This window comes from Palaemon carinicauda, chromosome 26, assembly GCF_036898095.1.
Source record: "Palaemon carinicauda isolate YSFRI2023 chromosome 26, ASM3689809v2, whole genome shotgun sequence".
In the NCBI taxonomy this organism is placed as follows: domain Eukaryota; kingdom Metazoa; phylum Arthropoda; class Malacostraca; order Decapoda; family Palaemonidae; genus Palaemon; species Palaemon carinicauda.
Window position 1 is genome coordinate 103136655 of NC_090750.1, and position 17500 is coordinate 103154154.

At 39.0% G+C, this 17500-nt stretch overlaps 1 protein-coding gene across 1 annotated transcript in view; it reads right to left on the reverse strand.

The window, feature by feature from the left end:
• Positions 1-1877: 1877 nt before the first annotated feature.
• The window catches only part of LOC137620351 (astakine-like), a 17436-nt gene continuing 1813 nt past the window's right edge, over positions 1878-17500 (reverse strand). Inside the window, exons 2-4 of the mRNA XM_068350581.1 lie at positions 10070-10215; positions 4101-4213; positions 1878-2518 (exon numbers count right to left, since the gene is read on the reverse strand). Of these exons, the coding sequence (XP_068206682.1) occupies positions 2396-2518; positions 4101-4213; positions 10070-10214 (381 nt within the window). The 5' untranslated portion in view covers position 10215 and the 3' untranslated portion in view covers positions 1878-2395. The remainder of the gene's footprint in view (positions 2519-4100; positions 4214-10069; positions 10216-17500) is intronic.

The window sequence follows — 17500 nt, forward strand, 5'->3', positions numbered from 1 at the left end:
GCCAGACAGTACTTCATTGGATCCTTCTCTCTGGTTACGGTTCTTTCCCTTTGCCTACACAGACACCGAATAGTCTGGCCTATTCTTTACAGATTCTCCTCTGTCCTCATACACCCGACAACACTGAGATTACCAAACAATTCTTATTCACCCAAGGGGTTAACCACTGCAATGTAATTGTTCAGTGGCTACTTTCTTCATGGTAAGGGTAGAAGAGACTCTTTACCCATGGTCAGCAGCTCTTCTAGGAGAAGAACACTCCAAAATAAAACCATTGCACTCTAGTCTTGGGTAGTGCCATAGCCTATGTACCATGGTCTTCCACTATCTTGGGATAGAGTTCTCTTGCTTGAGGGTACACTCGGGCATACTGTTCTATCTTATTTCTCTTGTTTTTTTTTTTTTAAGTTTTCATATTTTATATATAGGCTAAATGGTTGAATTTAATGCTGTTACTGTTCTTAAAATATTTTATGCTAATTGCTCATTTATTGCAGTTTATTTCCCTATTTCTTTTCCTTACTGGGCTGCTTTTCCCCGTTGGAGCCATTGGGCTTTTAGCATCCTGCTTTTCCAACCAGGGTTGTTGCTTAGCAAGTAATAATAATAATAATAATAATAATAATAATAAAGTGTCAGTCAGTATAAAAAAAGATAAACTAAAAATTTTTGAGAAATCTTTTAGGTTTCTTTGCCTTCTAGATACCTCAAGGCAGTTTAAAGGTTTAAATGTACCTCATGAATGGCAGAGGTAAGGGGCAGGACAATGCCCTAGAGACTGACCATTTATATAATCAGCGCCCAAGGCCCATCTCCATCAAGCAAGGACCAGAGAGGGCCAGGCAATGGCTGCAATGGCACCAGTTAGCTATATAGACTTCCCCAGCCCCCATCCCTTAAGCGTGTCTCGAACGCCTGTCCAACAGATTGTCAGGGAGAGACGTTTTCAATAGACTACCGCAATGACTCTTTCTTACCGTGGATATTTATTTATTTCCTTATTTCCTTTCCTCACTGGGCTATTTTTCCCAATTGGAGCCTTTGGGCTTATAGCATCTTGCTTTTCCAAGTAGGGTTGTAGCTTGGCTAATAATAATAATAATAATAATAATAATAATAATAATAATAATAATAACTATACATTTCCTTTCCTCACTGGGCTATTTTTCCCTATTGGAGCCCTTGGGCTTATAGCATCTTGCTTTTCCAACTAGGGTTGTAGCTTAGCTATTAATAATAATAATAATAATAATAATAATAACTATACATTTCCTTTCCTCACTGGGCTATTTTTGCCTATTGGAGCCCTTGGGCTTATAGCATCTTGCTTTTCCAAGTAGGGTTGTAGCTTAGCTATTAATAATAATAATAATAATAATAATAATAACTATACATTTCCTTTCCTCACTGGGCTATTTTTCCCAATTGGAGCCCTTGGGCTTATAGCATCTTGCTTTTCCAACTAGGGTTGTAGCTTGGCTAATAATAATAATAATAATAATAATAATAATAATAATTGGGTGTGATTTGCAGCATTTTGATTCATGTTATAGGGCAGAAAAGGTCGTGAAAGTAATCTTTTAAGATTTTATTCATTCTCTTATAAATAATTAACAAAATGCCCTAGTAGGCCGTCTTTGGTACAAGATTAGCCAATTGCAGCCTGCATAAATGCATGTTGTAAACTGATTCACTGCCGCGCTGTAAAGCCTCAAGCGTAATGGCGAACATAGAAATAATGTACGTTGTATATTAACAAATGCAATACCTATAAATATAAATATGAATATATGCATGTATATATATATATATATATATATATATATATATATATATATATATATATATATATATATATATATATATATATATATATATTTATATACATATACACACAGTCATGTCCCACGTCCCGCGAAGAAGACAGCGTTGGGAACGTTATGCAAAAAATGGATACCTACATTATTCTTCTAAAAGGAACAATTATGAAATCTATTTCATCAACTCATTTAAGTAGAAAATAATGAAGGAAGATGCAATCATTGATGTTGATTATGACGTAATCAACATTTAGACTTCCTGTGGCATCAAAATCTTTGATTTGACCTTACTGCTAGTGAATATTAACCGAAAACACTCTGTAACAACTCGTTATTTGTGTGTTTAGAATTCTTAACAATAAATAGGAAATAATGCATATGAAAACTGTAAATAAATCCCCGAAAAAAAATAAAAGCAAAAATTTCAGGGGCCTTCAAAGGCAGGTACACGTAGATTCAATATGACTATAGTAGGCCTGTACAAATCTTAACATGAGACCGATGAATCTCTTTAGGAAAAGTACGCTGCTTAGCCTAGCCAGTTCCGTAGAGTTGCTCTGTCTCAGCTATTATCCCTAACTTTCGATGATATTGTCAGCGTCGGTGAGCTCCGGATGATCGCATTTGGAAGTATTTCTTGCACAGAATAAACCTGGAAGGCAGTTACAGAATCCTAAGTGGACTGCTTCAAGTTTGGCCTGAAAGAAGAAGTTTTTACGATTAAACTGGTGGGCATTTGTAGATATATAAAAAAAAAACTATAGTGAATTTCTTTTAGCGATGCAGATTTGCACCGACTCGCAGCGGTGCCCTTTAAGCTCGGAAAAGTTTCCTGATCGCTGATTGGTTGGACGAGATAATTCTAACCAATCAGCGATCAGGAAAATTTTCCGAGCTAAAAGGGCACCGCTGCGAGTCGGTGCAAATCTGCATCGATAAAAGAAATGGACTATAGTGGGCATTTGTAGGTCTTTAATCAATAAATTGGTGGGCATTTGTTGAGCTTTTATAAGAAACTGGTGGGCATTTGTTGAGATTTTATAAGAAACTGGTGGGCATTTGTTGAGCTTTTATAAGAAACTGGTGGGCATTTGTTGAGCTTTTATAAGAAACTGGTGGGCATTTGTTGAGCTTTTATAAGAAACTGGTGGGCATTTGTTGAGCTTTTATAAGAAACTGGTGGGCATTTGTTGAGCTTTTATAAGAAACTGGTGGGCATTTGTTGAGCTTTTATAAGAAACTGGTGGGCATTTGTTGAGCTTTTATAAGAAACTGGTGGGCATTTGTTGAGATTTTATAAGAAACTGGTGGGCATTTGTTGAGCTTTTATAAGAAACTGGTGGGCATTTGTTGAGCTTTTATAAGAAACTGGTGGGCATTTGTTGAGCTTTTATAAGAAACTGGTGGGCATTTGTTGAGCTTTTATAAGAAACTGGTGGGCATTTGTTGAGATTTTATAAGAAACTGGTGGGCATTTGTTGAGCTTTTATAAGAAACTGGTGGGCATTCAATAAATTGAAAGAAACTTGTAGAAGTTTCGTTGATAAGCTACTGAAAATATATGGAAGTTTTAGAAATAAACTGGTTGGATTTCCTAGGTGAAGCTTTATGGAATAAACTAGTTGGATTTCCTAGGTGAAGCTTTATGGAATAAACTGGTTGGATTTCCTAGGTGAAGCTTTATGGAATAAACTAGTTGGAACCTGTAGAACTTAAATTTTGAGAAAAATATAAAATATCCACCTTAAAGATCATGTGGACTTTCTATAGAAAGTTCCTTGATCAGTCAACCCCCCAAAAAACAGGGGGAGATCATTTTGAGTATGGAAAAAAAAATGTCTTCTTTCCCACCCATATCCCTACATTAAGGGGTCGGTTGCCTGCTATGCTCTCTCCAGTGCCTTATAGCAAAGGCATCCTCTTCAACCAAACAACTTCTCTCCATAATAAAAACTATAGTCCATTTCTTTTAGCGATGCATATTTGCACTGACTCGCAGTGGTGCCGTTTTAGCTCGGAAAAGTTTCTGGATCGCTGATTGGTTGGACGAGATAATTCCAACCAATCAGCTATCCGGAAACTTTTCCGAGCTAAAAGGGCACCACTGCGAGTCGGTGCAAATATGCATCGCTAAAAGAAATGGACTATAGGATACAAATTCTAACGTTGAAATATTGAAGCTATATTTTTCTTAAAAGCTTTGTAACCCATTCTCCTCATAAAAAGATAAATAAGACATTTTAACCAGGTAAATGAAAGATAATTTTTGGGATGTCTTACCACAATGCCATTAGGATAACCCAATTTCATGGGCATTGGAGAGGAGTCGATTCGGCACCAGTCTCCGACGTTTCCCCTAATGACACATTTAGGGAGGCTGAAGCGTTCAAACCCTGTGGAAAAGTAGGAAGAAACTATGTCAAAACACTACCTATATTTGTAGGTAGTAGGTTGGCCAGGGCACCAGCCACCCGTTGAGATACTACCGCTAGATAGTTATTGTGTTCTTTGAGTGGCCAGTTAGTACTACATTCCATCCCTGCAATTACGGCTCCTTTTTCCTCTGCCCACACATACACTGAATAGTCTGGCATATTCTTTCTACATTCTCCTTTGTCCTCATACATCTGACAACACTAAGATAATCAGTCAATTTTTTCTTCACTCAAGGGTTTAACTATTGCACTGTAATTGTTCAGTGTCTACTTTCCTCTTGGTAAGGGTAGAAGAGACTCTTTAGCTATGGTAAGCAGCTCTTCTAGGAGGACACTCCAAAATCAAACCATTGTTCTTTAGTCTTGGGTAGTGTCATAGCCTCTGTACCATGGTCTTCCACTGTCTTGGGTTAGAGTTCTCTTGCTTTAGGGTACACTCGGGCCATGGTGTTTTATCTCATTTGTCATCCCTTTATTTAGTTTATATACGAAAGATTTATTTTGATATTGTTACTGTTCTGAAAATATTTTAATTATTCTTTACTTCTCATATAGTTTATTTATTTCCTTATTTCTTTTCCTCACTGGGCTATTTTCCCTGTTGGAGCCCTTGGGCTAGTAGCATCTTGCTTTTCCAACTAGGGTTGTAGCTTGTCTAATAAAAATAATAATAATAATAATAATAATAATAATAATAATAATAATACGCCATTTAAACACACATTTTTAAAGGTCAATCAGAAATAGGAGAGAGAAGGCATAGGACATGCCCCCTCTTTTTCAAGCTAGGACCAGGGAGGGCCAGGCAATGGCTCCCCCCAAATCCCACCCTCATCCATAGCTTACAAGGCTGATGATGTTGCAGACACTACAACTATGATTTAAAGCAAAAGGACATTCAGATTCCCTACATTATTCATTCTTGATACGAAAATCATACATAGTTAACGGAGGATAACATATTCTGAAGTACTTAATGTATGTATATGTGTCTTAGTATACATTATTCATCTTTCAGGATGCTTATGAACATCACAAACAGATAAAAACTGAAATTATACATCGTCTCTACCGGATGTTTTTCATGAAGAAACCACGGTGACGTCACCGTCTTTAAAAGTATGATTAAAATATTAATGTCAATCAAAGCTCTCGGTCTTCTTGCTCTACCTTCATTTCGTAAAACTTGTCTGAAACTATTATTATTATTATTATCATTATTATTATTATTATTATTATTATTATTATTATTATTATTATTATTATTATTATTATTATTATTATTATTCATTTCGTAAAACTTGTGTGAAACTATTATTATTATTATTATTATTATTATTATTATTATTATTCATTTCGTAAAACTTGTCTGAAACTATTATTATTATTATTATTATTATTATTATTATTATTATTATTATTATTATTATTATTATTATCATTATTATTATTATTATCATTATTATTATTTTTTTATCATAATTATTATTTTTTTATCATAATTATTATTATTTTTTATCATAATTATTATTATCATTACTATTATTATTATTTTCATTATTATTATTATTACTGGCTAAGCTACAACCCTAGTTGGAAAAGGAGGATGCTATAAGCCCAGGGGCTCCAACAGGGAAAATAGCCCAGTGAGGAAAGGAAGCAAGGAAACTCAAACAAAATAAAAAACTCCTTCTGGCTGGCATTCTTCCGGACTCGGGTTCGAGACCCGCTCAAGCTTGATAGTTTCTTGTAGTGTCTGTTCCTTTGGTCGCTACAACCTCACCATCCTTGTGAGCAAAGGATGTGGGGTTTGGGGAAGCCTATATATCTACCTGCTGGGTCATCAGCAGCCATTACTTGGCCCTCCCTGGTCCTAGCGTGGGTGGAGAGGGGTCATGGGCGCTGATCATATGTATATATGGTCAGTCTCTAAGGCATTGCCACTGTCCCTTGCCTTTGCCATTCATGAGCGGCCTTTAAATATTCAAATGATTAGTTTTCAATAGAAAATACAGGTCCTCAACGTATAAGCTGTTTGTAAGTCAAATTGTTTTGAGTCGAATTGTTTGTAAGTCAAATTGTTGTAAATCTAATTGTTTCGAGTCAAATTGTTTGTGAGTCAAATTGTTTGTAAGTCAAATTGTTTTGAGTCGAATTGTTTGTAAGTCAAATTGTTGTAAATCTAATTGTTTTGAGTCGAATTGTTTGTGAGTCAAATTGTTTGTAAGTCAAATTGTTGTGAATCTAATTGTTTTGAGTCGAATTGTTTGTGAGTCAAATTGTTTGTAAGTCAAATTGTTTGTGAGTCAAATTGTTTGTGAGTCAAATTGTTTGTAAGTCAAATTGTTTTGAGTCGAATTGATTGTAAGTCAAATTGTTGTAAATCTAATTGCTTTGAGTCGAATTGTTTGTGAGTCAAATTCTTTGTAAGTCAAATTGTTTGTGAGTCAAATTGTAAGTCAAATTGTTTGAGTCAAATTGTTTGAGTCAAATTGTTTGTAAGTCAAATTGTTTTGAGTCGAATTGTTTGTAAGTCAAATTGTTTGTGTCAAATTGTTGTAAATCTAATTGTTTGTGAGTCAAATTGTTTGTAAGTCAAATTGTTTATGAGTCAAATTGTTTGTGAGTCAAATTGTATGTCAATCAAATTGTTTGTGAGTCAAATTGTTTGTAAGTCAAATTGTTTGTGAGTCAAATTGTTCATGTGTCAAATTGTTGTAAATCTAATTGTTTTGAGTCGAATTGTTTGTAAGTCAAATTGTTTGTGAGTCAAATTGTTTGTAAGTCGAATTGTTTGTGAGTCAAATTGTTTGTAAGTCAAATTGTTTGTAAGTCAAATTGTTTTGAGTCGAATTGTTTGTAAGTCAAATTGTTGTAAATCTGATTGTTTTGAGTCGAATTGTTTGTGAGTCAAATTCTTTGTAAGTCAAATTGTTTGTGAGTCAAATTGTTTGTAAGTCAAATTGTTTGTGAGTCAAATTGTTTGTAAGTCAAATTGTTTTGAGTCGAATTGTTTGTAAGTCAAATTGTTGTAAATCTAATTGTTTTGAGTCGAATTGTTTGTGAGTCAAATTCTTTGTAAGTCAAATTGTTTGTGAGTCAAATTGTTTGTAAGTCAAATTGTTTGAGTCAAATTGTTTGTAAGTCAAATTGTTTTGAGTCGAATTGTTTGTAAGTCAAATTTTGTGTCAAATTGTTGTAAATCTAATTGTTTGTGAGTCAAATTGTTTGTAAGTCAAATTGTTTATGAGTCAAATTGTTTGTGAGTCAAATTGTATGTCAATCAAATTGTTTGTGAGTCAAATTGTTTGTAAGTCAAATTGTTTGTGAGTCAAATTGTTTGTGAGTCAAATTGTTCATGTGTCAAATTGTTGTAAATCTAATTGTTTTGAGTCGAATTGTTTGTAAGTCAAATTGTTTCTGAGTCAAATTGTTTGTAAGTCGAATTGCTTGTGAGTCAAATTGTTTATGAGTCAAATTGTTTTGGGTCGAATTGCTTGTAAGTCAAATTGTTTGTAAGTCCAATTTTGTTAAATTTTGACCTAGAATAGGCCTAACATGACTCCCATGCCTATAACTTCCAGCTACAAAAGTCAACAAATAGTTCCATTCCATATGAAACTTATATCAGGTTATTACAAATGTTGTTTTGCTTACTGTATTGAATGATACAATATTGTTTTATGACTGTATTACTTCATCTAATTACAGCATACAAACTTTTGATACAATATCTGAAATTTACGATTTCAGTTTTGGATTTCAAGGGTTTGAAGGTCGCTCATGAATGGCAGAGGCAAGGGACAGTGACATTGCCCTATCAAGCAGGACAATGATCTAGAGACTGAACATATATATCATATGATCAGTGCCCAAGCCCCCCCCCCACTCTCCCCACCCAAGCTAGGACCAAGGAAGGCCAGGCAATGGCTGCTGATACTTAGCAGATAGACCTATATGCTCCCTAAACGCCACATACTTAGCTCATAAGAATGGTGAGGTTGCAGTGACAAAAGAAACTAACGAGTTTGAGAAGGAATCGAACCCCAGTCTGGTGTTAACAACCAGTCAGGGACGTTACCACATCAGCCACCACAACCTTGTGGTTGTATGTCCGAACGGTCGTAAGTCGGGCAGTTTTAAGACGAATGTTCGTAAGTCGGATAGGTGTGATGTGAACGTTCGTGGGTCGGGTAGTTGTAAGTCGAACGTTCGTGAGTCGGGTAGTTGTAAGTCGAACGTTCGTGAGTCGGGTAGTTGTAAGTCGAACCTTCGTGGGTCGGGTAGTTGTAAGTCGAACGTTCGTGAGTCGGGTAGTTGTAAGTCGAACGTTCGTGAGTCGGGTAGTTGTAAGTCGAACGTTCGTGAGTCGGGTAGTTGTAAGTCGAACGTTCGTGAGTCGGGTAGTTGTAAGTCGAACGTTCGTGAGTCGGGTAGTTGTAAGTCGAACGTTCGTAAGTCGGATAATTGTAAGTCGGACGTTCGTGAGTCGGGTAGTTGTAAGGCGAACGTTCGTGAGTCGGGTAGTTGTAAGTCGAACGTTCGTGAGTCGGGTAGTTGTAAGTCTTACGTTCGTGAGTCGGGTAGTTGTAAGACGAACGTTCGTAAATCAGGTAGTTGTAAGTCGAACGTTCATGAGTCGGGTAGTTGTAAGACGAACGTTCGTAAATCAGGTAGTTGGAAGTCGAACGTTCGTGAGTCGGGTAGTTGTAAGACGAACGTTCGTGAGTCGGGTAGTTGTAAGACGAACGTTCGTGAGTCGGGTAGTTGTAAGTCGAACGTTCGTGAGTCGGGTAGTTGTAAGTCGAACGTTCGTGAGTCGGGTAGTTGTAAGTCGAACGTTCGTGAGTCGGGTAGTTGTAAGACGAACGTTCGTGAGTCGGGTAGTTGTAAGTCGAACGTTCGTGAGTCGGGTAGTTGTAAGTCGAACGTTCATAAGTCGGATAATTGTAAGTCGGACGTTCGTGAGTCGGGTAGTTGTAAGGCGAACGTTCGTGAGTCGGGTAGTTGTAAGACGAATGTTCGTAAATCAGGTAGTTGTAAGTCGAACGTTCATGAGTCGGGTAGTTGTAAGACGAACGTTCGTAAATCAGGTAGTTGGAAGTCGAACGTTCGTGAGTCGGGTAGTTGTAAGACGAACGTTCGTGAGTCGGGTAGTTGTAAGTCGAACGTTCGTGAGTCGGGTAGTTGTAAGTCGAACGTTCGTGAGTCGGGTAGTTGTAAGACGAACGTTCGTAAATCGGGTAGTTGTAAGTCGAACGTTCGTGAGTCGGGTAGTTGTAAGTCGAACGTTCGTGAGTCGGGTAGTTGTAAGTCGAACGTTCGTGAGTCGGGTAGTTGTAAGTCGAACGTTCGTGAGTCGGGTAGTTGTAAGGCGAACGTTCGTGAGTCGGGTAGTTGTAAGTCTTACGTTCGTGAGTCGGGTAGTTGTAAGTCGAACGTTCGTGAAGTCGGGTAGTTGTAAGTCGAACGTTCGTGAGTCGGGTAGTTGTAAGTCGAACGTTCGTGAGTCGGGTAGTTGTAAGTCGAACGTTCGTGAGTCGGGTAGTTGTAAGTCGAACGTTCGTGAGTCGGGTAGTTGTAAGTCGAACGTTCGTGAGTCGGGTAGTTGTAAGACGAACGTTCGTAAATCAGGTAGTTGGAAGTCGAACGTTCGTGAAGTCGGGTAGTTGTAAGTCGAACGTTCGTGAGTCGGGTAGTTGTAAGTCGAACGTTCGTGAGTCGGGTAGTTGTAAGACGAACGTTCGTAAATCAGGTAGTTGGAAGTCGAACGTTCGTAAGTCGGGTAGTTGTAAGTCGAACATTTCTTCTTACCTACTAAACAGCAACCGTTCCATGGACAATCATCGCTGGTAGAACATTCAAACTCTGGAGGTAAGGCGTATGTCTGTCTGTCCATCCATATGACGCCGATCACGATTGCCGCCATGACAGACAACATCTTTCGGCAAATGCCCATCCTGAAAATTTAAAAAAAAAAAAAAATTAAAAATTAAAGAAAAATGGAAAATTGAAAAAAAATTGAAAAATGAAAAAAAATTGAAAATTTAAAAAAGAAATTGTAAATTGAAAAAGAAATATAAAAAAATTAAAAATTAAAAGAATTTAAAAAAAAAATATTATTATTATTGTTATTATTATTATTATTAGCTAAGCTATAACCCTAGTTGGAAAAGCAACACGCTATAAAAGCAAGGCTCCAACAGGGAAAAATAGCCCAGTGAGGAAAGGAAATAAGCAAATAGTTTATTATTATTATTAAATTATTATTATTAATAATACTAGCTAAGCTACAACCCTAGTTGGAAAAGCAGGATGCTACAAGCCCAAGGGCTCTAACAGGGGAAAATAGCCCAGTGAGAAAAGGAAATAAATGAACTATTTGAGAAATAATGAAAGTTAACAAAAAATAATCGTTATAATGTTGTCAGATTATTATTATCATTACTAGCTAATCTAGTTCTTAAAGTATTCTATTTTAATTGTTCATTACCTCTTCTATAGAACCATTGTTCTCTAGTCTTGGGTAGTGTCACAACCACTGTACCTTGGTCTTCCATTGTCCTCTGTTAAGAGTTATCTTGCTTGAGGGCACACTCAGGCACATTATTATTATTATTATTATTATTATTATTATTATTTCTTGCTAAGCTACAACCCTAGTTGGAAAAGCAGGATGCTATAATCCCAGGGGCTCCAATAGGGAAAATAGCCCAGTGAGGAAAGGAAAGAACAATAACATTAAAATGAATATATCATATATAAACTATAAAAACTTCAACAAAACAAGAGGAAGAGAAACTAGATAGAGCAGTGTGCCTGAGTGTACCCTCAAGCAAACGAACTCTACCCCAAGACACTGGAAGACCATGGTACAAAGGCTATGGCACTACCCAAGACTGGAGAACAATGGTTTGATTTCGGAGTGTCCTTCTCCTATCTGTTTCCTTATTTCCTTTCCTCATTGGGCTATTTTCTTGTGTTGGAGCCCTTGGGCTTATAGCATCATGCATTTCCAAGTAGGGTTGTAACTTACCTACTATAAATAGTCATATACAACGAATTAGTTAATATTTTTACAAATTGTCTTTGAGAAAGTTCCCCTGCAAAGGTATTGGTGCTCTTACTGGCTAATTATAATAATGAGAGGTAGTAGGTTAGCCAGGGCACCAGCCACCCGTTGAGATACTACCACTAGAGAGCTATAGCGTCATTAGACTGGCCAGACAGTACGACATTGGATCCCTCTCTCTGGTTACGGTTTATTTCCCTTTTGCCTACACATACACCGAATAGTCTGGCCTATTCTTTACATATTCTCCTCTGTCCTCATACACCTGACAACACTGAGATTACCAAACGATTCTTCTTCACCCAAGGGGTTAAATACTGCACTGTAATTGTTCAGTGGCTACTTTCCTCTTGGTAAGGGTAGAAGAGACTCTTTAGCTATGGTAAGCAGCTCTTCTAAGAGAAGGACACTCCAAAATCAAACCATTGTTCTCAAGTCTTGGGTAGTGCCATAGCCTCTGTACCATGGTCTTCCACTATCTTGGGTTAGAGTTCTCTTGCTTGAGAGCACACTCGGGCACACTATTCTATATAATTTCTCTTCTTGTTTTGTTAAAGTTTATATAGTTTATATAGGAGCTGTTTATTTTAATGATGTTACTCTTCTTAAGATATTTTCTTTTTCTTTTTTTCCTTTCCTCACTGGGCTATTTTCCCTGTTGGTGCCCTTGGGCTTATAGCATCCTGCTTTTCCAACTAGGGTTGTAGCTTAGCAACTAATAATAATAGTAATAATAATAATAATGTCATACAACAACAATAAATGCAACCGTTTCTAGTTCACTGCAAGACAAAGGCCTCAGACGGTCATTTACATGTCTGTGGTTTGGCTAGTTTCCCTCACCATACTGGCTAATGTGGATTGGTGATGGTGAGAAATTTTCGTCTGATCGCTCACAGCAGACCAACCTAGTATAGGTGGCCCTGACTATAGTCCATTTCTTTTAGTGATGCATATTTGCACCGACTCGCGGCGGTGCCCTTTTAGCTCGGAAAAGTTTCCGGATCGCTGATTGGTTGGACAAGATCATTCTAACCAATCAGCGATCAGGAAACTTTTCCGAGCTAAAAGGGCACCGCCGCAAGTCGGTGCAAATATGCATCGCTAAAAGAAATGGACTATAGTACAGCTTTGCTGATCCTGGCTATACGCAAACCCTTTCACCACGTCAAGGTATATAAGGTATCCACTCCTGAGTGTAATCTTCGGCGGGCACACGTCATATTCACTACTGTTAGTTCTCAAAGATTAATAATTATATCTGAATAAGCCCAAGCCCCACATTTCCTTTAAGGCTTTGACCAAGCCAGTCGCTCTACCATCGATTGACAGAATGCCCTGCTTATAGTAACTAAAGAAAAAGATATCTGTTTGAGGTGAGGATGGCAGGTTCATCCTTGCCAAGATTCTTGGATATGGTGTGTCGTATTTTGCTAGTGGTATTTTTAGATTTATTTCAGAAGGAGGTCTTTTGAAAGCCATTCAATTTATATAATGACATCTTCGCTCTTATGGTTTTAATTGAATATTGTTTTATTCTTATGATGGCAGGTTCATCCTTGCCAAGATTCTTGGACATGATGTGTCGTATTTTGCTTGTTATATTTTTAGATTTATTTCCGAAGTAGGTCTCCTGAAACTCATTTAACTTTTATAATGACATCTTCGCTTTTATGGTTGTAATTGAATATTCTTTTATTCTTATGATGGCAGGTTCATCCTTGCCAAGATTCTTGGAGATGATGTGTCGTATTTTGCCAGTGGTATTTTTAGATTTATTTCAGAAGTAGGTCTCCTGAAACTCATTTAACTTTTATAATATCTTCGTTATTATGGTTTTAATTGAATATTATAGAGAATTGAATTGACTCCTGTATAAACAAGAGGAAAATCTGCCTGATGTATTAAAATTTCCCAAGACGACAGTCTGAGAATGAAGCTCAACACCACATATGCAGCCTTTTCTAGTCCACTGCAGGAAAAAGGCCTCAGAAAAGTCCTTATTCATGCCTGGGATTTGGCCATTTTATGACCCACCCTGGCTCACAGCATACTAACCTACTATGGGTGGCCTTGGTCAGTACGGCTCTAAGGTCTGACCTGCTACGGGTGGCCTTGGTCAGTACGGCTCCAAGGTCTGACCTGCTACGGGTGGCCTTGGTCAGTACGGCTCCAAGGTCTGACCTGCTACGGGTGGCCTTGGTCAGTACGGCTCCAAGGTCTGACCTGCTACGGGTGGCCTTGGTCAGTACGGCTCCAAGGTCTGACCTGCTACGGGTGGCCTTGGTCAGTACGGCTCCAAGGTCTGACCTGCTACGGGTGGCCTTGGTCAGTACGGCTCCAAGGTCTGACCTGCTACAGGTGGCCTTGGTCAGTACGGCTCCAAGGTCTGACCTGCTACGGGTGGCCTTGGTCAGTACGGCTCCAAGGTCTGACCTGCTACGGGTGGCCTTGGTCAGTACAGCTCCAAGGTCTGACCTGCTACGGGTGGCCTTGCTCAAGGTCTGACCTGCTACGGGTGGCCTTGGTCAGTACGGCTCCAAGGTCTGACCTGCTACGGGTGGCCTTGGTCAGTACGGCTCCAAGGTCTGACCTACTACGGGTGGCCTTGGTCAGTACGGCTCCAAGGTCTGACCTGCTACGGGTGGCCTTGGTCAGTACAGCTCCAAGGTCTGACCTGCTACGGGTGGCCTTGGTCAGTACAGCTCCAAGGTCTGACCTGCTACGGGTGGCCTTGGTCAGTACAGCTCCAAGGTCTGACCTGCTACGGGTGGCCTTGCTCAAGGTCTGACCTGCTACGGGTGGCCTTGGTCAGTACGGCTCCAAGGTCTGACCTGCTACGGGTGGCCTTGGTCAGTACGGCTCCAAGGTCTGACCTGCTACGGGTGGCCTTGGTCAGTACGGCTCCAAGGTCTGACCTGCTACGGGTGGCCTTGGTCAGTACAGCTCCAAGGTCTGACCTGCTACGGGTGGCCTTGGTCAGTACAGCTCTAAGGTCTGACCTGCTACGGGTGGCCTTGGTCAGTACAGCTCCAAGGTCTGACCTACAATGGGTGGCCTTGATCAGTACGGCTCCAAGGTCTGACCTGCTACGGGTGGCCTTGGTCAGTACGGCTCCAAGGTCTGACCTGCTACGGGTGGCCTTGGTCAGTACGGCTCCAAGGTCTGACCTGCTACGGGTGGCCTTGGTCAGTACGGCTCCAAGGTCTGACCTGCTACGGGTGGCCTTGGTCAGTACGGCTCCAAGGTCTGACCTGCTACGGGTGGCCTTGGTCAGTACGGCTCCAAGGTCTGACCTGCTACGGGTGGCCTTGGTCAGTACGGCTCCAAGGTCTGACCTGCTACGGGTGGCCTTGGTCAGTACGGCTCCAAGGTCTGACCTGCTACGGGTGGCCTTGGTCAGTACGGCTCCAAGGTCTGACCTACTATGGGTGGCCTTGATCAGTACACCTTTAAGGTCTGCCAGAAACCTTCAAATCAATTACTCTACCTTCTCTTGTCGAAAGATACAAGTCCATATTCCTCCTTCGGCTTGGGTGTAAAAAGTAACGCCCAGGTGTGTAACAGTTTAGAGTCAAACCCCTTCTAAGGGAAGAGTAATGACTCACTACTTCAGTATTATTATTATTATCATTATTATTATTATTATTATTATTATTAAATGCTAAGCTACAACCCTAGTTGGAAAAGCAGGATGCTATAAGCCCAGGGGCTCCAACAAGGAAAATAGCCCAGTGAGGAAAGAAAACAAGGAAAAATAAAATATTCTAAGAACAGCAAAAACATTGAAATAAATATTTCCTATATAAACTATAAAAACTTTAACAAAACAAGAGGAAGAGAAACTAGATAGAACAGTGTGCCCGAGTGTACCTTCGGGTATTGTGACGCCATTCTAATAAAGACCCAATATTGAAAATATTAATCAGATCATAATGATACGTTATATTAAGAGGGCAATTCTGGTTTCAAATTAGGAGAAAAACATTTGCAGCGTTAAACTCTTCAAAAGTTCAAACTTGCTGCAAATGTTGTTTGAACAGGCTGATATAAGTCTTAATATAGTTTATATATGACATTTGTTTTGCTGTTAATGTTTTTAAATTATTTTATTCTAATTGTTCATGACTTCTTATATCGTTTATTTATCTCCTTTCCTCACTGGGCTGTTTTCACTGTTGGAGCCCTTGAAGAGGGCAGTTCTGGTTTCAAATTAGGAGAAAAACATTTGCAGCATTAAACTCTTCAAAAGTTCAAACTTGCAGCGAATGTTATTTGAACAGGCTGACATAAGTGTTTATTTTAGTTTATATATGGAATATCTGTTTTGATGTTGTTAATGCTTTTAAAATATTTTATTCTTATTTGTTCATTTCTTATATCGTTTATTTATCTCCTTATTTCCTTTCCTCACTGGGCTGTTTTCCCTGTTGGAGCCCTTAGGATTATAGCATCTTGCTTTTCTTTCCTTCTCATATCGTTTATTTATTTTCTTATTTCCTTTCTTCACTGGGCTGTTTTCCCTATTGGAGCCCTTGGGATTATAGCATCTTGCTTTTCTTTCTCATATCGTTTATTTATTTCCTTATTTCTTTTCCTCACTGGGCTGTTTTCCCTGTTGGAGCCCTTGAGATTATAGCATCTTGCTTTTCTTTCTCATATCGTTTATTTATTTCCTTATTTCCTTTCCTCACTGGGCTATTTTCCCTGTTGGAGCCCTTAGGATTATAGCATCTTGCTTTTCTTTCTCATATCGTTTATTTATTTCCTTATTTCCTTTCCTCACCGGGCTATTTTTCCCTGTTGGAGCCCTTGGGATTATAGCATCTTGCTTTTCTTTCTCATATCGTTTATTTATTTCCTTATTTCCTTTCCTCACTGGGCTGTTTTCTTTGTTGGAGCCCTTGGGATTATAGCATCTTGCTTTTCTTTCTCATATCGTTTATTTATTTCCTTTTTTCCTTTCCTCACTGGGCCGTTTTCCCTGTTGGAGCCCCTGGGCTTATAGCATTCTGCTTTTCCAACTAGGGTTGTAGCTTAGCTATCAATATTAATAACAGTATAAGGAAGGCGCAGAATCCCATCCTGTGGTTATCTCGGCTGAATTAATCGACTAATGGGTCCTTCAATTCAATGGTGTTTGATCCGTGCCAGGACCTTGGGGAGCGAAGCTGCGTCCTTCGTGACAAAGGAGATGTCTGGATTCCTTTATGAAGAGGAGTGATCAGCGTGGAAGAGAGGTGGCCATGCGTTAAGACTAAAAGGAAGAAGATTGAAGATAGCTTGGATCATCCTCATTTTTTTATAATCCTATTACGTTTATTGGTTATTACCTCCCCCAAGGAGGTTTATTTATTTATCTGTGTTTGTGTCTGTCTGTTTAAAGGACTCTCGTAAATGGGAGAGGTAAGGGACAGTGACATTGCCCTATCAAGCGGGACAATGCCCTAGAGACTGACCATATTACTTTATGCTCAGTGCCCAATCCCACTCTCCACACAAGCTAGGACCAAGGAGGGCCAGGCAATGGCTGCTGATGACTCGGCAGATAGACCTATAGGCTTCCCCTAAACACCTCATCCTTAGCTCACAAGGATGGTAAGGTTGCATCGACCAAAGAAACTAACGAGTTCCCAACCCCCTCAGAAAGGTGTACAGTATGTTTCAAATCAAATAAAAAGTATTATTATTATTATTATTATTATTATTAGCTAAGCTATAACCCTAGTTGGAAAAGCAGGATGCTATAAGCCCAGGGGGCTCCAACAAGGAAAATAGCCCAATGAGGAAAGGAAACAAGGAAAAAAATAGAATATTTCAAGAAGAGTAACAACATTAAAATAGATATCTCCTATATAAACTATTTAAACTTTAACAAAACAAGAACAAGAGAAATAAGATAGAATATTGTGACCAAGTGTACCCTCAAGCAAGAGAACTCTTACTCCATTCCAGCAAATACTTCCCCACGTCACTGAAGCCAGCTAAACAATCGTAAGCGAACAAAACAAAAACGTGTCAGCGAGACGGTACATCACGAGCTATTTAAACTAGCCTTTTCCTGGTACTGGCAGGATGCTGAGCTATTTAAGGAGGTTAAAGGGTATTGCAAAGGGATGGACAATGACCCTTGATAATTGTTGAATTAGGATGGGACCCGGTGACCCCTTGGT